The sequence below is a fragment of the Penicillium chrysogenum genome (genome assembly GCF_028827035.1).
Source record: "Penicillium chrysogenum strain IBT 35668 chromosome Unknown utg000005l_segment0_segment0, whole genome shotgun sequence".
Lineage (NCBI taxonomy): Eukaryota > Fungi > Ascomycota > Eurotiomycetes > Eurotiales > Aspergillaceae > Penicillium > Penicillium chrysogenum.
The window spans coordinates 8,649,514-8,670,145 of NW_026622753.1; the positions used below are offsets into that span (position 1 = coordinate 8,649,514).

A 20,632-nucleotide genomic window follows, 5' to 3' on the forward strand; every position below is an offset into this window, starting at 1 on the left:
CAACTTGCTTAACCGCTCTGCTTAACCGCTCTGCTTAACTGCTCTGCTTAACTACTCTGCTTAACCATTCTGTTAAACCACCCCTTTGCTAGAATCAAAATCGCAAAATACCTACCAATTGTAATCAATGCGTTTGAGCTGACTTGGCATACACCACATCACACCTCTTGGGAACGTATCCTACTTAAGAACTCTCTTCTCTATAAGTACAGTAACGGTATTGAATTTAATATTAATACAACCAAATGCCACATTGGTAAAGGCAATATTGGATAATCAGGGATCATTTCAAAACATTCATTGAATTACACGCTATGCGTCTAGGATACAAGGTGGATCGAAATCAGTTTCACCACCTCCACACAGAGATTCTTTCTCGAACCCTCTTTTGAAACTTTGCTATATCTATTACGGTTAATTTTCCCCTGAACCCCTTTCTTGGCAGTAATCCAGTACAGTTGTAAATAACAGCTTAAAAATAGCTTCTGTATTAGAATTGTAAGGTCTTTGGGGTTTCTAGAACGTTGATCCAACAAACCAGTCAAACAGACGGATCCCTCTCGTTTGGAGACGTGGCAGGAATTCGAATCCCCATTCCGCCAACCACTAGCCCTCGAGTGACCACTGCGAATGAGCAAGTTGTATAGAGACAGTACTGCATTCAAAAAGGCAATTCGTTCCTGGCTTGATGTGCTGGAGTCGTATGATGACGAGGCTGAGGACGTGCCCCTCCCCCGGCTCGTTGTAGTCCGCCTGAGGTTCTCGCTATGAACCACTGGAAAAACCTACTCCTCGACGTCCGTTTATCTATCAACTATTATTCACTATGACTTCTTTCGTCTAGACAAGACAAGCCAAGACCATTTATGATGCTAAAAGAGAGTGTGTTTGAGTAGCATTTCGAGTACTATCTTGCGCGTCTAGACATTCTGTTCTATCGAGTTGTTTTCCACCCAACATGGCTAAGAACCCCCAATCTCAGGCAGAGCAATCAGTGTTAGCACAAAACAATACTAGTCCCGAAATATCCCCATACCGAAAGCGACTCTATCACGACGCCTACACCATCGGGTGGGTGTGCGCCCTTCCGAAGGAACAAACCGCAGCCAGGGCCATGCTCGATGAAGAGCACGAACCTCTTCTGAAACCTCGCAATGACTATAACGCATATATTCTTGGCTCAATATGCGGCCACAACGTCGTCATAGCCTGCCTACCTACTATAGGAACCAACCCTGCCGCGACCGTCGCGACCTCTATGATAAACACTTTCCAATCAATCAGGTTTGGACTTATGGTGGGGATTGGCGGCGGAATTCCGTCGAAGGTCAATCTAGGTGATGTGGTGGTCAGCCAACCTGTTGCTGACTTTCACGGGGTGGTGCAATGGGATATGGGGAAACTAGAAAGGGGTGGGCAGTTTGTCCATACGGGCTCGCTAAACAGACCCCCGAACGCACTGCTTAACGCGTCGAATCTGCTGAAAAGCAACCATGAGATGTACGGATCGAAGATAAATGAGTACCTGGATGATGTGGAAAGGAAATTGCCGCTCCTGGCGCCAAAATATACTAGGCGTGAGTGCTTGGAAGACCAATTGTTGGTATCCGAGAGGATGCGTCGGACTCCGAGAGAAGTCCACTTCCTATCTATGTTGTGGCAGGCGATCATCATAACTGTCGTATACCTTCTTGGCTCATGGGCCATTGGTTCGGTATATGAGGAGAATGGGCAGCTATCAGAGAAGGCAGAAGGGAAAAGGGCCCGAAGGGAAGTCAGGGTGCACCATGGCCTGATCGCATCCGGGAACAAAGTGGTTAAGGATGCCCAGTACCGGGACTCACTCGACAAAGCATTTGGAGGATACTTGCTATGCGTGGAGATGGAGGCAGCTGGGCTCATGAATGACTTCCCATGCATTGTTATCCGAGGGATTTGTGACTATGCAGACTCTGGAAAAGAGAATACCTGGCAAGAATATGCTGCGACCGTGGCCGCTGCGTACGCAAAGGAACTTTTGGGATGTGTGCAGCCCAGTTTTGTTAAAGCCGAGAACTCAGCAAAAGCCATATTAGAAGAAGGTTAGTACCTACCTGAATATACTAGCTGCGGGTATTTAAAATACTAGCAACCATATCTAACTTGGAATACGTACTAAATGCGAGTAGTTCAACAACAGATAGGTGGTGTGCAGCAGACAACAGTCGCAACGAAAGTTGTAACTGATTCTATCCGGTCGGACCTTCGTACCGATAAGATCAGGCGCTGGCTTCGTCCCCCGGATCCCTCAACAAACGCAAACCAAGCGAGGACGCTCCGCCATGAAGGGACAGGCGCGTGGCTTCTCGAAAACTCCGTTTTCCAGTCGTGGCACTCCGGGTCGTATCGGCACTTATGGCTACACGGGCTCGCAGGATGTGGAAAGACGGTTCTCAGTGCGAGTGTGCTTGATCATCTCGCGAAAGGAAACGACGGTCTTATCCTCAGCTTCTTCTTCGACTTCAGCGACACAACAAAGCAGACGTTGGATGGCATGCTGCGGTCGCTCGCTTTCCATCTTTACCAAGGCGGGGTCGACTCTGCTATTCATCTTAATACTTTGTTTCAAGCACACCAGGATGGCAGGGATCAACCTACGACAAAGACGCTCTGGGATACTGTCTTCACGATGCTTGTAGTCCAGAAGAAAATTTATATTGTTCTGGACGCATTAGATGAATCGAAAACGAGGGATGATGTTCTCCTGTGGATCAGGGATGTAGTATCTAGGCCAGAGTTGGCCCATGTCCAGCTGCTTTTTACCGGACGACCTGAATCCGAGTTCCTACGCCATATTCCCCCTTTAATAGGGAATGAAAACTGCCAACCACTTGATCAATCTGCTGTCAATTCCGATATCCGATCGTGGGTCACAGCACAACTTTCCCAACGGCGTGATTTTACAGAGAAGCCCTTGTCTCAGGATCTCCTTGAAGAGATTCGGAGGAAGGTTGGCGACGGGGCCGACGGGATGTGAGATATTGTTGCTTCAATAAATATTCTATTGACTTACTGACGCCACGCTTAGGTTCAGGTGGGCGTTCTGTCAATTGGACAGCCTAGCTAAATGTCCGCACGAGGCAGCTATGGAGGAGGCTCTCGTATCTTTGCCGCGGACCTTAAATGAGACATACCAGCGTATGATTACGAGTATCCCGACGGAGCGTAAAAATGACGCAATACGTCTCCTCCAATTCCTAGTACACTCGAAGGAACCTCTCAAGCTGGCCGAGGCTAAAGAAGTAATAGCAACGCCGATCGAAAACGGATCGCAGGGGTTCAACATCAAGCGTCGATTGTTTTGCGAGACTGACATCTTGGGTTACTGCCCCGGTTTAGTGGCAGTCTTTCACGCTACTGAAACAGAATTACATCTTGCCCACTTTTCCGTCAAAGAGTACCTCCTAGGGGTGAATGACTTCGCAATTACGACCGCCAGCATTTCTATTGCGAGGACGTGCTTAACTTATCTTACCGACATCAACGGTAGCGAGAGCGACATTAAGCGGGATTTTCCACTGGCGAGATATGCGGCGAAAACCTGGACAGGTTATGCTGCGTTAGCTCAGGCTTCCGAAGAGACAGTTCGAGCAACAGTCACGTTCCTAGAAAAAGAGAAGACATTCCAACGATGGGCTCATTTGTATCAGGCTGACAGGATTTGGGATGACGAACCTGGACTTGCGAGAGGCTCAAGGCTGTACTATGCTTCCTTCGATGGGCTCGTAGCACCCGCAAAAGAACTCATTGGCAAAGGGACAGACGTCAACGCGCGGGGCGGCCAATATGCCAACGCTCTCCAGGCGGCCTCGTATAGAGGTTATCAAGAGATTGTCAAACTACTCTTGGAAAATGGAGCGGACCTACACGCGGAGGGCGGCGACTACGAGAACGCCCTCCAGGCCGCCTCGTTTGGAGGTCATCAAGAGATTGTCACACTGCTCTTGGACAAGGGAGCGGATGTCAATGCGGAGGGCGGCGACTACGAGAACGCTCTCCAGGCCGCCTCGTTTGGAGGTCATCAAGAGATTGTCACACTGCTCTTGAACAAGGGAGCGGATGTCAACGCGGAGGGAGGCCACTACGGCAACGCTCTCCAGGCCGCCTCATATGCAGGTCATCAGGAGATTGTCGCACTGCTCTTGGACAAGGGAGCGGAGATCAACGCGGAGGGCGGCGTTTACGCGAACGCTCTCCAGGCCGCCTCGTATAGAGGCCATCAAGAGATTGTCACACTGCTCTTGAACAAGGGAGCGGATGTCAACGCGGAGGGAGGCCACTACGGCAACGCTCTCCAGGCCGCCTCATTTAGAGGCCATCAAGAGATTGCCACACTGCTCTTGGACAAGGGAGCGGACGTCAACGCGGAGGGGGGCCACTACGGCAACGCTCTCCAGGCCGCCTCATATGCAGGTCATCAAGGGATTGTCGCACTGCTCTTGGACAAGGGAGCGGACATCAACGCGGAGGGAGGCAACTACGGTAACGCTCTTTATGCCGCCTCGTATAGAGGTTATCAAGATCTTGTCACACTGCTCTTGGACAAGGGGGCGGACGTCAACGTGGAGGGAGGCCACTACGGCAACGCTCTCCAGGCCGCCTCGTTTAGAGGCCATCAAGAGATTGTCACACTGCTCTTAGACAAGGGAGCGGACGTCAACGCGGAGGGAGGCCACTACGGCAACGCTCTTCAGGCCGCCTCGGTTAGAGACCTTAAAGAGATTGGCACGCTGCTGCAAAGAAGGGGCGCTATTACAACGCCTTCAAAGCAGTTTGGCTCTACGACTTCAAGCAACCCGGCGTAGAAACTTCCCTTTATGGGCTTTGGAACTCTCTAATCAAACGGAAGAATTTGTTCAGTAGTCTCCGCCGCTGTGCCCAATTATAGACTTCCTTCGGCCCTCTTCCCCTTTAGTACTTCGCAGAATCTAGATGCGGCTAGCCAGATTCATGACAATCTGTAAATACTACCACGTCTGTGCAGCGGTTCCCATTGGAACGTCATATGACTATGGAAAGAAAATTATCAGCTAGGATACCTAACCAAGCCTAGACATGCTATTGCTCTCTTCCTGTCGTAATCATGAAACGCGGTCGGGAATACCGCGACTCCACTGTAAACTAGTGCTCTGGTAGGATAAAACGGATAGATCGCACTTTATCGTTCTGTGACGCTTTCCGCTATTAGGAATACCCTTGATATTGGATACGATTGTTTTTAGCCCAAAAAAGACCCTACTACCGATAAATCATACCGCGCAGTGAAAAGCCTGTTAGAAAATCCCATAAAATTAGTAGCATCTTTTATGTTCCATTCTGGAACCGTGTGGGGTTTCTGCCAGTTGCGCTATACTGCGAATCATATACCACAGGGCCGACGAAGGGAGGCCGAGGACCGCTTTTTAGAGGTCATAGGGAATTGCAAGACGAAATTAGTTAAGGAGCAGCATGGCCAACCTGGCTTTAAAGTATATAAATCAGGGCCGCGGGGTAAGGCCGTGAAGCACCAGGCCCAGGCGAGAGAGACTCCTAGGAACAGATGCCATCCCAACACGATTTTAAGTATGACAAATCTCGCTTCCGGTCCGGAAATGTTCAGGTCGGAGCAAAGACGCTCTTGATGCACCGCGGGATTGATAAGAGGCAGAAACAAGTGCTACGGCTTAAACAAGCCCATATTTCGGCAACTTCTGTGACTCTGCTTAGAATGAGAATCGAGCTACGGAACATTGGCGCATAGAAAAACCAAGCTCTGGAGATAACATGCCCAAATAGCTTTCTTTAACCAAGTCTAGAATTTGCAGGAACGAAATATTGCAGAATTCTCTGTATAGATCACAGAAGGCGTGTTTTTTTACTGCCTTGGTTTCACTAGATTTGTCTACACTCAATGTCGTAATATTGGTGACGACTTGTGATTTCGAAGGTCTACTGTAATAATGTTTCCGTAAATTACGCGACCATATGTCATGTGATTCCCAAATACAATTCCTTTCAGTATGGGAAAAGAGGCTAAATCCAAAACAGATTAGCTGTTTCAAATAAGGGTTTGGGAAAGAATCTATGCAGCTAAATTGGTGAATCTGATTCCGATCCACCCTGTATAAGACATTCATCTTCTGGATACACAGAGTAAAGCCCAAGATACGATGCTGTGTGCTTATCAAGAGTGACTAGATAGTAAATAGATTTTGTGCAAGTCTTAGCTTCCTCGATATCGTATGATCACCGAGTACTGGTCCCTAGCACCACGAAGAGGTGCTGCACGTCGCCAGGGGGAGCACAAGATTTACCTCACGGGGCTCAATGAGGGAGCACAAGATATACCTCACGGGGCTCATGGCAATGAGGGAGCACAGAATTTACCTCACGGGGCTCATGGCAATGAGGGAGCACAAAATTTACCTCACGGGGCTCATGGCAGTGAGGGAGCACAAGATTTACCTCACGGGGCTCATGGCAGTGAGGGAGCACAAGATATACCTCACGGGGCTCAAGGCAGTGAGGGAGCACAAAATTTACCTCACGGGGCTCATGGCAGTGAGGGAGCACAAGATATACCTCACGGGGCTCAAGGCAGTGAGGGAGCACAAAATTTACCTCACGGGGCTCATGGCAGTGAGGGAGCACAAGATATACCTCACGGGGCTCAAGGCAGTGAGGGAGCACAAAATTTACCTCACGGGGCTCAAGGCAATGAGGGAGGGCAGGAAGCCTGTTCCTAGTCTCCGATCGTGGGCGGGTATCTTTCTTTTATCTACTCCCACTACTACGGGACTCGACAAATACCATTAGCGCAGCCCCAGCCTCGCGGGAATGCTATAGTATGGACGTGTACTCTAGTAGATGATGTACTCAAAATAATGAGGTAAATAAGATCAGTTCCGGCATCCTTTGCCATTTGTACATACATTGTATTGAATGGTTCTCACAGTGGTCAGCCAACTTCGTGATGGGTGGATCACGGGACCGGTGGATATCCATTGATTGAAAGTCGGGCATGTGAATAAAACGCAATTCACGAAACCGGTCTTTAGTCTGCCCTCATAAACATCTTCGGTGGCCTAACATGTCATGGTCAAATGGCTATCTCGAGGTCAACTTGCTACGGCAATTTTGCGTGTTTTGTTTAATTACTGTACCTCGTAAAGGCGTATTTCGGTACGTGTCTTGATTCGCCCTTTACCTAAGCTGGCCAAAATAAGGAGTGGCCTATGAGAATTATGCAGCACTGCCCTTTTCCTGTATTATCTATTATTATTATTTATTTGATTTTGGATTTTCTTTTTGCCGCGCCGGGCCCCCTTCGTGCCTGCAGTAACGTGAATCCACCATATGCATGAAATCGCGCATCCTTCCGCCCACGTTCCCCCTTTCCCCGACCCCCTCCCCTCCTCCCTATTCTGAACTTTCCTGAACGGTCGTTCGATTTTGTCACGTTCTTTCAATGTCGTACGCGCAAATTCTACGGTCCAGTCGCCAACAAGGTGGTTACGAAGCACGATTCGCAAGCTTGATGCCTCCAGAGGAAGAGCAAAAACCAACAAGAACGACATCGTCCCGCCTCAAAGAAACCCCTGATTTAACATCCCGTACCAAGGATGAAAAAGGTACCATCAGTTGTGGTCAAAGCCCCGGACAAGAGGAATGGTGGCTGAATTGAAGTCCACAACAGCACAGCACTCTTCGCGGTCAACCCAGCAAAACCAAGAGTGAGTTCCTACCGTGCAGTGGCTGGGTTTATTGTGCTGACTTTGAGATTTACAGCCTTCACAAGCGAGTCAAGTGAGTTCACAGCCTTCTTCTTGGTCTGGCCGATCCCTGCTCCGGTACCTTGCTGGAGTCGGAGCCTGTTTTCCAGGTGAGCAAATCAACATGCTAACCAGACTGAATAGGAAAATCGAACACTTTCTCAATGGCATTACACAGAATGCCTTCGCCGACGTATTGACCGAAAACGCGACATTACTGAGTGAAACCACAGCTCTCAAAGACAGAATCCAGGAACTAGAGGAAACACTGGAGAGCATGAAAGCTCGTCTAGATGAACTGTGCAAGGAAAAGCGGGTTTCTACCATTCACGACAATCCAGCGCGCAAGAAACGGGCAATGCCTCAGTGACGCTCATTAGTCGGAGAAATGAAACGGTAGAAAAGCGCTACTTTAGATAAATCCCACCTTCACTTTATGGTTTATCTTTTAGCGACAGCTCTTTGGATATATTCTCTGTTCAGGTTTTCCCGAGCCTATTGGCAACCCTGTTACAAGCCAAGATAAGAAAACTGCCGCCGCTGGCGGTAAAGCTAGATGGTAATCAGTACACCATAATTCATCAAAGTACTTTCCAAATTACCAGCCTCACTCATGTTTCCTAGCAGCCAAACAATTCGAGAAGGACGGGAGGCACATGGACAGTGGGGCTCTACCAATGTGAACCATGGACTGATGCCCTGTGCGCGGCAGTTCCTGATACTCGAGGTAATATCATTATATTACTGGCGATCAATCCAGTCAGGGCACTACGCCGCGGCTGTAGCAAGTATGTTTAGACTCAGGTGTTCGGGAAAGGCTAGGAATCATGCTACATCTTCTTTCAGGGGCAAAAATTTGCATTGTATATCAGTTTCCAACGGGCTCACCAGTGAAAAGCCAGAGCAGACCCTCAGTGTCAACATTATCTATATATACATAAATACCTTGAAACGTGCAAGGTGGATAGTGTAATGTCCATTGAGTTGTGTGCCGAAGGGGGTAAACGTGGAGATCATAAGATCGCAGCATTCCGTGACGCTCTCGTGGCAGCTGCCGTACGATGTACAAACTTCCAATGGTATGAAGCATTGCGCGTTAGATTGGATCTCAGAGTGTGCGGCAGTCGGATCGTATAACCTATGGAATTATTAACCCTCCTGGCCCGTAGCCTAGGCTGCCGCTTTATCTTACCTGGTAGAGTCTCGTTTGCACCATCCGAGTCATTTGTCAAGCAACGGCGTTCTGAAACGGCCAGCTGCTCCAGCGCACGGATCAAATGGCAATTTGTTGTGCGGGAGCCTCTAGGTGTGAAGATTGGAAGAGACGGCAAGCAAGATCTCCGAGCTTCTTCGCGTCGGACTTGCGGCGGAGGTAACTCTGAGCTAGAGGTTTCAGACGGAATTCCCTGGATGGAGTGAAGCTTTCGTAGATTCCGTAACAGGTAGTTCTGTTTGCATCTCAATGCCTCGCCCGTTCGTTTCACGCGGAACTGCCTGAAGTATGCCCTGGCTCTTTCGTCCCAAGACATCCCGCGGTGCCGGTGCAACCAGGAAAGAAGGTTCCTTTTTTCCCATGAAGACCAGGCAATCTTGTCGGTCCTAACTATCTTCGTTCTAGATATCTCGATGACAGACGGACCTCTGAATGAGGATGGCAGTGGAAGGTGATTTGGTGCAAGGTCCAGGCACAGTGAAAATTGTAGGAAATGCGGTCGAACTTGGGGTGACCACGGGTTTATCAATGATGGAAAAGTTCCACAGCAGCCTTGATTAATTGCGATCTTCTATTACAACGGTGAGTGTGGGCTTGCCCGACAAGACCTAGTCAACGGTTCTCCACTAGATGCATCCAGACTTGGGCCGGTTATAAAGCTTCCGTTCAGATACTGAGGGAAAACAGTAAGTGCGGATGCGAAAGGGAATGTGGCATATTGTTACCAGGCAAGTTTAGTCAAATTCTATGGATGCGTGAGCTAAACAGGCCGTTCAAGTTGGCAAAAGATGCCTACAGTTTTGTGAGGTCGATGTGGTCACTATACCGGTCGTGAAACGGTCGATATCCGAGGTATTTGTCACCTTCGGTATAAACCTTAAGTCCAGACAATCGGTTGTATTGGTCATAGCGTGTAAAAGTCGTTCAAGAAGATAAAAATATATATTGAAAAAAAAAAAAAATGAGTTTAACATCATGATAGAATAAAATTAACGTAACGAATAATGATATAAAATTAAACTGATTAAACAGAGGATGCAAGAAAGTACGAATATTAAATAATAAATAAAATGGTAAAAATTGCATCTGGTGGGGTCTGATACACTTGAGAGAAGCACAGACCCTACTTAACGGTTATTTCACCTCACTAAAATTGTCATTCTTTTTATTTTTCCTTCCTGGAAGGCCCATACAAAACTCGAAGAGGGCCCTGTGTTAGTGGTAGTGATTTAATTACTCCTTCTCTATTTCTTTTTCCTTTTTTTTTTTTTTTTTTTTTTTTTCTTTCCTTTTTTGAGGATATAGGAAGATACCAAACTCATATAATCACTACTAGACTTGTTTGGGCACTGGCTCCTTTTCACTTAAGACCTTTAAAGAAGCCAACTCTCCCATTTTTCACTACAACGCATTCCTCGTTTCACAATCTTTCCCCAGCCCTTTGCTTGACCTACTTCAAGACAGTAGCAATGGGTATCCAGAGCAATCCAACTCATGGTGGTTCGCAGCGATATGTAGACCGAATGTCTCAATTGCTTTCATCGGGCTCACCGGAGCCAAACATTGGTGGGAGCCCGCCCACGTCAATCGCCGGCTCTGTAGACTACGACTGCCATTTTCAGCAGACCGACGAATCCGATGACGAACGCAAGGCTACCCCAGTGAATGAATTCAGCGATGAGGAGGAGACTCAGGAACAACGCACCGAGAAACCTGAGAGCGTGGACTGGGGCAGAACCAGATCTATAAAATCCTTGAACCCTAAGTACCCCACAGAATGTATGTTGAATATGATCGAATGTATGGCAGAGTGAGTCTGAAACCATCGCCCTATGAGATACCCCATGTTGATGGCTTTAATCCTAGGTTGGATGTACGGGTGTAGTAAGTTTCTCTTAAACAAAATCTGGATCCCACACTAACACGCTTTAGATCCAATGCAGACTCACTCACACACCAGAACCTATGGAATCGGGAAATGCAGCAAAGGTTTGCAGACAAGACGGGCGCTGTAGACGCGTTGAAAAAAGAAGTGATCGCATTAAGGAAACAAGTGGAGGTTTTGTCGAGCAGGGACGCAGTTAAGAATCGAGAGTCCGTGGGTTCTAAGCGTCAAAAGTAGTGAGAAAATATCAGTCACTATCTTTCATAAGACCCAAATGGGTTACCCGAAATGAAATGGGTTATTGAGTAATTCGTCCCTATGAGAGATAATGCTGTGGCCTTCTCCTAGCAGTGTTCAGAGGACCACATGTCGTCTTCGGCCAAGTTCCGCGCCAGAACCGCGCCATTTAGGAAGTACCATTGTATCGGATTTATTATTCTAAGGGTGAATTCGGTACTGTAGTATATTGAGAGCAATCACAGGCAGATAATTATGACGGCGATGCTTTTTTAGATATCGACTGATTGGTCTAGACAGTAAGAAAGGTTTGATGATTTGTCGGGGAAAGCTCAGTTTTGCCCGGATCGACTAAGCTGACCCGTTTTTCTTACGGTATCCACCGTTCCCCACAGATCCACGCATGGTGATAATTTTATTATTTTCCCTAATGAACCAATCGTATGCCGAGCTCTTAACGCCGCGGAAGCGTATGACGAATTAGAGCCCGTCTATCATGAATTTATCCACAGAGGAAAACATGTCATTCCGCATCGCACCGCTGCTACTTGGCTACATCTTTCATAGGACTGGCGAGTAGTTCCGTCAAGCGATCTCGCTTCCGCCCTACATGAGGATCTAGCTGTCGAGGGGTCTGCTGCAGCATCCAAAACGAACCACTTTACTCTTTATGCCAAAATGCCTAACTTGTGCGATTCTTTCACTTTCTTGGCGCCTGCTTTAGAAATCTTGGTTCAGACAAGCTGGACAAGGATAGCACCGGACTTAGGGTTTTGGTTTTGGCCGATTGAGACCGTGACCTCCAAAAGCCTCCATTTCCGTCGCTTCAACCTTACTATTACCTGGCTAGGTTTAGCCCAAGGGATCTACATCCTCAACAAAGAAATTCCTGCGAGACCCCTGTCCGTTCCACTCCTAGTATGGGAACTAGCCAATACGATATGTACCAAAATCTTCTGAGCCATGCGTGTCGAGATTTCTGCGCTAAGCCGGCGCTTGAATTCCAAATCCATTAGCGCGATGAACAGAATAAACCGCCGTTTGCAGCTGCTAAGACCTGGAGACGTGATGGATGGCCTGAAGTCAATGCGTCAGTGGTAGATCAAGAAGTTCATGTCGAATGGACTGTGCGCTATGCATGCCATGGGACGTAAGAAGCTCACGTTCCGTGCCGACAAGGGCCTCGCGGCCCGATTCTGATTTTTTGGCGCAATGAGGCACTAGACCAAATGCATAGACCAAATGTGGTTAGAAAGAAATGAATACAAAATTTTACCAAGCACTACATACGGAGACATGCACGACGTACCGATATGCGTCAACCCAACCTTGCAGCGTCCTTTAATCCCTAGTGCCATCCTGACTTCACCCCATATGCAGAGGATAATCCATGGGCACCACCCAAAGAACGAAGGGTACTTGGCCTGATGTTTATAACGCCGTTCAATCCCGACTGAAGCACGGCCGCATACTGATTACCCGGTTCATGATCCCGAATTGCCGCGAAGCTCTCCGTGCCCTTAAAGACCCGGCTAGACTACAAGAAGTCTTGCGATTTGTCCGGGGAAGAAGCTCAATGCTCCACCACACCGCAGATCGGGCCCACGGTTTCCGGAAGGCACCATTTCCCCCTGGATTTGGGGGCCAAGACTACGTCAATTATTCTACGTCGAGCAAGGATACGATATACCGAGACGGTGTTCCTTCTTAGGATCGCTTGTTCTTCGATCAACTGAGCAAATCCAAATCACCACATTTGCAGCATTGTCACATAACAGGCGGCTATAGCTTCACATACTAGCATCCCTCAACCGATACGACTCCACACCAGCTCCCGCATTGTTGCGTGACTGTCGCACCATTTCAAAAGGACGATTTGTGGATCTGTCGGACCGACACGAAGATCTCGCGCTACCAGGATCTGACGCTGATCTCGGACTTAGCCTAGGCTGGCGCGCGTGACTGATACAAAGGTCCTCGCCAATGGTCCGCTCCGATTGGCTCATTAATCTCAAGCGTAGTGACAAATTTTGAGTACAGGTAGAAGTCGTTTTGGTCAAAGTTCTTTGAGACTGCTTAACAATCTAAGGGACAAAGTACTTTCGAGTTAGAAGATAGCGGTAGATCAGTGAGATCATGACACACGGACTGTGTGCCATAGCTTATACTTCGTGATCTTGACGCCAAACCAAACTAGCTTAAGTCGAAAAACCGGGCCACCGCCGTTACGGATGTACTACCTGACAAATGCGGCAAGGTAATCGCGTAGCCGGCATTTCGCGACCTTAACGATATTGAAACGAGACTAGTCAAAAAGAGGTACCATAGACGAGTGCATCCTGGAGGAGTGGAACTTTCATTTTCAGCCTACAGTCGGGCTAGCGTCCTGCAATTTCGGATATGGCAGGCACGTCTACGGCTTTAATCGCGAGACGCGAGACCTATCATCGGCGCTTACAATTCCTAAATTGGAGTCCACCATAATCTCCGATGAAGGGCCGTTGAAGAGATGGAATCAAATGAACATAGAATTTTACAAGTTTGATCTACGCTATCTAAGGGAAAATGATATAACCGTGCAATTATAGTGGCAACAAATACCCATGTAATTTTTACCTCGTCATCCGCTGAATTCGGGATATTCTGGGCAGCTATGTTCATCAGTCTACTCAACTTCTTCGGTCCGATCGAACCTTGGATGCTTTATGTTCAAGTTGACGTTACACATACTACCTAGGCGTACTGCGTGGATGATGGTGTTTGCTGATTCATGTTCTGACTGGCTACATGGACAACCCCATAATTTCACGATAGCACAGACTTTCTCTTCAGTATTGCGGTATATAATGACTGGGTTGCTGGTTCGATTGAACCGGCGCTTGTTGATTGGTCGACGAAAGGTTATTCGGTATTGGATAGTTTGGGAGCGAATTTGTACCAAACGAGCCCATCTGCCCGTTATGGACCGGCCAGGATCCTTGTAGCGCATCAGAATCAGATAAGCCAGCAAATGCAAACTTGTTTTTTTCTGCATCTATCTTCATGTCAAGCTGGCTCTGTGCAGAATGGAAATTGCCGCTGACCTCCAGTAGTATGGGCAACAGATTATCGCCGGAGGTGCAACAAGCGTGTGCAAATTCGAGTTGCTGTTTTAGAATGGATATTTGCGCCTCAAGTGTTTGAATCTTGCCCAGATCCTGGTCATTGGTGTCACTCAGCTGACGAATCTTTGCCGCGGCTTGGGCGTCGCCGGCTTCGAGTCGTTGTATGGATCGTAAGAGCTCGTCCCGCTCTCTATCAACATCCTTAAACCCCTGCAAGCATCGTCGATGAACAACCTTCCAGTGCTTTTGTTTCGGTGTCTTTACTATTGGCGAAGAGATCTAGATTCCACATTCGGGCTGAGTATACGAGCATTCAGGGGACAGTGATGGCAGGACGTACCAATGATGTATGAAGGTTTGCGTTTTGAGTGCCAGACAAAGGGTCATCATGACCGGCGGTAGGTGGACGTCGACTGCGTTTGGGAGCAACATCTGGCGCGGAACTGCCCTGACCAGTGCTGGTGGGAGCTTGGGCTGCCGTTCTGCGGGAAGGCATATCGACGGCAACACTCTGAATGGATTTATTCAAAAGAAGGAGTGACTCTTTGTTCAAGTTTGACCGTTCGAGGGGCAATGTGAGCTTTTATAAGTCTCCGGCGTACAAGCCGGTAGCCAAAACAGTTCGGAATGAGTTACCACACAGCCGTTCAATGTGTGTCGCAGGGTTGTGAGGTTGACCGTTCGAATGCCCAGTCATTGGTCCATGTTGAGATAAACGGCCCGCAATAACGGTTATCCTGTAATTTCACGATATGGTTACATTTGAGGGGCGAAGGCCCACTGTTCGCTTCTTCATTTCACGCTCTGCGGGGACTGTTAACCATCACTTAACCATCACTTAACCGGTAGGTACCTCAATGGTGATCGCGTTCCATCACGTTGGATTCTGCGGTTAGGCGCTGAACATTTTCGGGACGAAGTGCGCATCCTCAATAGATATAATCCTCAAAAATTGACCCCGGGCTCATTTAGGCCCACGCTTTGCCAGGCCCATGCGATTTCCCCCAGTAGTACCCGGCTCGCTACTCGCGTATGTCACTTATCTACCTTATCCTATTGCTTACATCTTTAATCTTCTATCTTATGTCTCATTGGCGGACCATTCCGTTAGCGGTCTCGGGGGAAGTTGAGTCGCGCGGAACTAGAGTCCATTTGAAACATAAACAGAGTATTAGTCAATTTGCTGAATTGAGTTTGAGATATAGACCGGTTTAGACATGTTCCAGGGACGGTATACTTTGGGTCGTACTTGTCGCCGCTAATTGCTCGAAACTGTATCATGACACAGCTTATCTTGCCGAGCAGGAACCGGTAGGTAACGATATATTAATTCATTTTTAAATCACCTCTCCTAAGTTACTTTTCCATAATGGTATATTAAGCTGTCCATCAATGGTCTCCAATCTACAGTATGATACATGCCGTAAGTAATTTGCGGCAACAGTAGTGGACCATTCGCAGATCCACGTTCGTAAAAAGACTAGGCTCTGGGCGATCAGTGGAGATTAGTCGGGGCGCCGATTCGTGGATCCTCAAAGACTACCCCACCCTCCAGTCGAACGCGACTCAATAGTGCAGCCACACAACCAGATATCGAGTATTATGCTACCATCGCGTATCCCTGTCGCATAATTTCCGTTATCCCGTTATTAGAAGTCATAAGCCAGAGTACGCGATTCGGCTCGGTCTCGACCTCTGGCACGCGTTAAGTCTCACACACGGCACTGGCCCAGTTGAGCTTCCCTAACGGGTTCAGACTTCTTTCTGTCATCTCAAATGCCGCGGTTCCCTTCACCTCCATCTGGCAGTACTCGCTCGCTGTCAACGAGGAATACTGTCAGCCTGGCGTGCATACAGAAGTTTGTCCTGGTCAATGAATATGTGGTATGATTCGGTTTGAGTATCATCTTAGTCCCTGCCCAAGATCGACGGTTAACAATTACACCTATCAACCAGATCACTATGCTTGCAACAGCACCGTCCACTGCGGTCCTCCAATCTTGACCTTGCTGAAAGCAGATCTCAATTGACGGTACGCTTGCTCCAACTGGTTCATAGTTGGAATACCCTTGTGCTATGAACCCATTTCCCATGCCTGTTTGCTTGTGCTCCACTGATGAACTCCGAGAGATCAGGGTTATTCAATTCACCGGGCAATCGCCTTGTAGGATGGAGGACTGGAGCCACAGACTCCACGCATTGGACCACAGATAACCACGATTTACTATTCCGATCTTCTTCGCTGTTTCCGTTCAAGCCGAGACGCAGTTTTGATGGAATACCTACGCAGGCTTCAAGCCGGAGAAGCACGAGAAGGCTTAATATGTTCCCCAGTGGCGGTACATAAGGCGCTGGGTCAAGTTGTCATTGCACAATGTCCTCGGGCTCTCGCAGTCGTTTCAAAATTGAGCCGGTTAACCGTATATGGTCAAGAGAGCTCAAACGGACCGTTCATGGCCCGCAAGAAGTGAGTCTATTGGAAGTTCAATTCTCTACCTGGAGGCTGACTACTGATGTAGAGCTATAAATACATGCACAATATCCTCAGTTGCTCGAACAAGCTTCCTGCTGCTTGCGTCAAGTCCATCCGCTGGTTACTCAGTACCTATCTTGTACTTGACAGAATGGATTCCTCGGTAGGCAAATAAACCCCTTTCTGAAGCCGCGTCTAATTCCAAGATAGGAATATCTCCGAATTCTCGCGAGGCTCGACATTCGAGCAGTCCGGGCAGAACGAGCCCAGTCCAAACTTGAACAGGAACTGAGCGCTTCCAAGGCTGCCGAGAAGCAGGCGACTAAGGAGTTGGAGCATGTATCCAGACTAGCGGATATCTTCTTTGAACTCAGCCAGAAACTAGGAGGCGTGGTGGATCATTGGCTGAAGGAGCGCGGTGCCAACCAATCCGGCCAAGAGCCGGAGTCAACAAAGGTAATGCTTGATGTGCTGTTGAAGCAATTGGAAGCACAGGAGTTGGGCAATAGCGGTGAGAATTCCGGTGGTGACTCGGAAAGTGGCAGCGAGAAGGCTTCGGAACAGTGCAGCTAAATCATGGCTTAACGATATTTCACCGGGCATCGTCTCTTGATCATGTACATTGGTCTCTGTGTGCGAAGTGACCAAGATTGTTTACAGTTTGTTCGTGCAGAACGGTCATCATTACATGTATATATTAGATTCAGTTTGCTATGGTACTTGAAATAGGTTTGTTTCTACGTTGGCACATATATATGCTATCATGTCCTTAATTCGGTTTACAACGCTTCTCCCTTAAGGCAGTCACATTTACATTCGAGTTTGTTCTGATTATAGAAACTCAACTGATTTTCTGTCGTGCCCAGAAGATGACGCGGAAGCTTCAACATATTCTGGGAGACGATCTTTCCCAGTCTAGCATCGCTAACTCGCTACCCCGTGCTAAATTTACTTCTAATTCCCTTGAAGCTGCATTTAAATGGGACCGCATTCGACGATCGGCAGCTCCATCGCCAGAGTTACTATCTAAGGAGTTCCAGAGACAGAAGACGCATCCAGACAGCCATGAGCTCAGTATACAGTCCAATATGAACATTCTCTTCTTACATCAATACTAAATCAAATATAGTAAAGGGCTAGTAATGAGAAGGTGAAGTGGCTGCTCCTCAATAAGCCAGCAAACCGGGCCGCGCTTAGTGTGAAGCAGGGATCCGGGACCAAAAAGCAAGATAGGGGTCAGCAAAGAGGATCATTTCATGTTTTGATTTAGTTTATGGCTGGGGCCGCTGGCTGGGAAATAATGTATTTACAGGCAAGATGGTTATAATGAAATTTTTGTGTGATCTCTAAGATCTCACGGAGCGACCAGCTGGCTCTCAGGTTGCATCGAGAGTGTGTTTGTGTTCCTCATCGAAACGTTGCCGTCACCTCCTTGCGGTCCATAAGAACCGATCGTCACGATCTAGGCGTCGAAATGTACCTGTTGTGCCGATTTCGTAGGAGAGACTAGTTAGCTAGTGTTATGCTAGCGAAACGGACCAGTGCCCGTCCTTCTGGGTTTGAGTGGTTTTCTCCATTTGACTGGCTTAGGCATATAACCGATCCATCTATCTTTGGGCGCACTTTCTGGGTCGGGAGAAATGACGCCTGCATTCTGGATATAGCATGTACCTTGCAGCATCTGAGAGTCTCGTTTTAGGTGGGTGACCGGTAGGGAGATCTTGGAACATCTTGAGGCATATCGCTCTATTTATCCGTGAATCCTTGGACACGGGATTTTGGCAACAGACACCGTTATCGTCAACCTATCGGCACCCCAAATGATGAGTGGGATCGCCAATAATTAGGCCGAGGATTGACTGAAGATAGTCAGAGCTCCAATCCATATTGGTGGACAGACAAGAGGATGTGAAGTAGATATAACGCACACTAAAGAGAAGAAAGATTTGAAAACAGAGCAAGCGAGGAGGCTCGTAGATCTTCGAGGACAAATCTTTTATATTAATAAACGCTCAGTGGAACCCTCCTTCGACCGGACGGTCCAATAGTCTAGTGAGACCGAAGAGCTCCAACGGCTTTTGGTGTTCATCTCTACAATCGGAGCTTCTACGCTGCACGTGCTGAACGCCTTTCATGTCTCCTAGGAAAGCGGTACTTGTTCCTAGGAACGCGAGGTTACCTGAGGACGTTTTACCGACCCGGATGATAGAGACCAATGTTGTGTAAGCATTCATGTAGCCAATAGGTGTGCACTTTTACCAACGGCTAAAGGCTGCTAGCTGCCTGGGAACGGAATTCTGGTTCCTGGGACTCACGTATGGGTTCCTGGGAGTCTCTGAGCTCCCGGGAATACCCATGCCGTTCCTGGGAGCACCCATCCGGTTTCCAGGAACACATTTTCAGGTCCCAGGAGACTGAGTACTTCTGGGAGCTCAAACATCTGCCCTGCGAGCCAAGGACCTTTTGATTATTGCCACCCATGTCACTACACAACCCCATGCGTAACAAATTCTGGTAACAGAGAAGGATTACTATAAATGCTGAGATGAATCTTTAGCGGTTTGTCTTTCAGTCGCCACCACCGCCTTGATACATTCCTCGCCTCTCACCCACGTACTACGCGCAAGATGTCAGACTCCCAGTGGCTTTGGGACCCCTTGACTATCTGTCAGATGGGGCCCCTTAGGGAAAATAAGACGTGCTGTGGCATTACCAAGAAAGGAGACGCTTGCCAGTTGATTGTGAAGAAAGAGACCCTGAAAGAAGGTCGGCACAAGTTGGACAACCTTGCACGAAGCCCATTCAATCTTTCTACACTTGACTCCCAGCTTAGCGACCTTGTATCCTTCTTCCTCTGCAAAAAGTGGCATCGAGTACGTCAGCACGATGATATTAAACAGCAATGGTTCGATGCGGCCGTTCGTAATCAGGCCGATGCACAAATCTCCCCGCGCCATCGATTTCCGCAAATTACCGGGGTAGAAATCGACGTACCCCAACAGGTATCAGCCGGCACAGTCTTGGAATCAGATGAGTTTACTCCATTATCGGGTGTCGACGAGGCTTTCTCAAGGCTTCCAGCCTCCACATGGCTAGAGGTATCTCGGCCCCCTGGTCGAGATGTCACCCCAGACATGCTCACAATGGATCGGGTGCCCTGGAATGTTTCATCGGATGATCCAGCCATTCTGTCCATCCACAATGAATACGGTGGACTGCACTATCTTCGCATTCACGCCGTCGGCCAAGAGCGCTGTCCAGATGGTGAGAAGTGTTCAATTTGCCTCGAGGGAGATAACGATGAATGTGCCATGTTACAATGCGATACATGTAAACGGGTGGTTCATTTGGGGTGTATGGAGGGATGGCTCACCCATCGATTACCGGGAAATAACTCCTCTTGCCCGCCACAGTACGTATCCCATCACCCTCTGTTACCCGATTCATTCACTAATACAGAGACAGTCGATGCCATGGATCGTTCAGTTCTCTCTTACGCTCATCGGCCGTTGAAAATACTACTGCCGAGTCGACAACAGAAACACCTCTCGATGCCACATACACACTACTAGAAGAAACGAGTGTTCCAACAGCACCTCCACAGCGTCGGTCAACCCCACCTACCCGGCGTTCAGACCGTCTTCAAGTCTCAAGCCCATCTCGTATTCGTCGATCGCCTCGATCAAGACGGGTTCCCGATCGCTTCCGACCCTAGGTATAGGCTTCAGATAGACGAGACCTGAGTGATGAATACACGAAACCGTTCAATCTAACGCTTGTTTTATCCTGAGGCAACGTAGACCGCGTTTAGCACCATCCCTGAGATAAACAGTAGTCTTTTTTAATTCCCACAGAGGATGCATGACATTAAAACGGTTGGAGTTTGGGGCAGTGCATGATTAGACATGGTGGGGCCGTTTCAGGGCCGGT

The 20,632-nt window shown here is 48.2% G+C and overlaps 7 protein-coding genes across 7 annotated transcripts; 5 read left to right on the forward strand and 2 right to left on the reverse strand.

Annotated features, from left to right (window-relative positions):
• Positions 1 to 958: 958 nt before the first annotated feature.
• N7489_011645 (NACHT nucleoside triphosphatase) lies at positions 959 to 4,844 on the forward strand (the record flags this gene model as incomplete). The annotated part of the gene is made up of 3 exons (XM_056717394.1): positions 959 to 2,081; positions 2,169 to 3,012; positions 3,068 to 4,844. The coding sequence occupies 3 exons, from the start codon at positions 959 to 961 to the stop codon at positions 4,842 to 4,844; spliced, it is 3,744 nt and encodes a 1,247-aa protein (XP_056565016.1).
• A 2,642-nt stretch (positions 4,845 to 7,486) lies between these two features.
• Positions 7,487 to 8,160, forward strand: N7489_011646 (DUF5320 domain-containing protein; the record flags this gene model as incomplete). Its single annotated transcript, XM_056717395.1, has 4 exons — positions 7,487 to 7,649; positions 7,715 to 7,751; positions 7,807 to 7,824; positions 7,935 to 8,160. 4 exons carry the CDS (start codon positions 7,487 to 7,489, stop codon positions 8,158 to 8,160), a joined length of 444 nt encoding a protein of 147 aa, XP_056565017.1.
• Positions 8,161 to 8,803: 643 nt separating this feature from the next.
• Positions 8,804 to 9,319, reverse strand: N7489_011647 (uncharacterized protein; the record flags this gene model as incomplete). The annotated part of the gene is made up of 2 exons (XM_056717396.1): positions 8,804 to 8,928; positions 8,983 to 9,319. The coding sequence occupies 2 exons, from the start codon at positions 9,317 to 9,319 to the stop codon at positions 8,804 to 8,806; spliced, it is 462 nt and encodes a 153-aa protein (XP_056565018.1).
• A 1,153-nt stretch (positions 9,320 to 10,472) lies between these two features.
• N7489_011648 (uncharacterized protein) lies at positions 10,473 to 10,817 on the forward strand (the record flags this gene model as incomplete). The annotated part of the gene is made up of 1 exon (XM_056717397.1): positions 10,473 to 10,817. The coding sequence occupies one exon, from the start codon at positions 10,473 to 10,475 to the stop codon at positions 10,815 to 10,817; it is 345 nt and encodes a 114-aa protein (XP_056565019.1).
• Positions 10,818 to 13,953: 3,136 nt separating this feature from the next.
• Positions 13,954 to 14,725, reverse strand: N7489_011649 (uncharacterized protein; the record flags this gene model as incomplete). The annotated part of the gene is made up of 2 exons (XM_056717398.1): positions 13,954 to 14,508; positions 14,570 to 14,725. The coding sequence occupies 2 exons, from the start codon at positions 14,723 to 14,725 to the stop codon at positions 13,954 to 13,956; spliced, it is 711 nt and encodes a 236-aa protein (XP_056565020.1).
• A 1,878-nt stretch (positions 14,726 to 16,603) lies between these two features.
• On the forward strand, positions 16,604 to 17,275 carry N7489_011650 (uncharacterized protein; the record flags this gene model as incomplete). The annotated part of the gene is made up of 2 exons (XM_056717399.1): positions 16,604 to 16,696; positions 16,913 to 17,275. 2 exons carry the CDS (start codon positions 16,604 to 16,606, stop codon positions 17,273 to 17,275), a joined length of 456 nt encoding a protein of 151 aa, XP_056565021.1.
• A 2,054-nt stretch (positions 17,276 to 19,329) lies between these two features.
• Positions 19,330 to 20,417, forward strand: N7489_011651 (PHD finger domain-containing protein; the record flags this gene model as incomplete). The annotated part of the gene is made up of 2 exons (XM_056717400.1): positions 19,330 to 20,114; positions 20,168 to 20,417. The coding sequence occupies 2 exons, from the start codon at positions 19,330 to 19,332 to the stop codon at positions 20,415 to 20,417; spliced, it is 1,035 nt and encodes a 344-aa protein (XP_056565022.1).
• Positions 20,418 to 20,632: the final 215 nt, after the last annotated feature.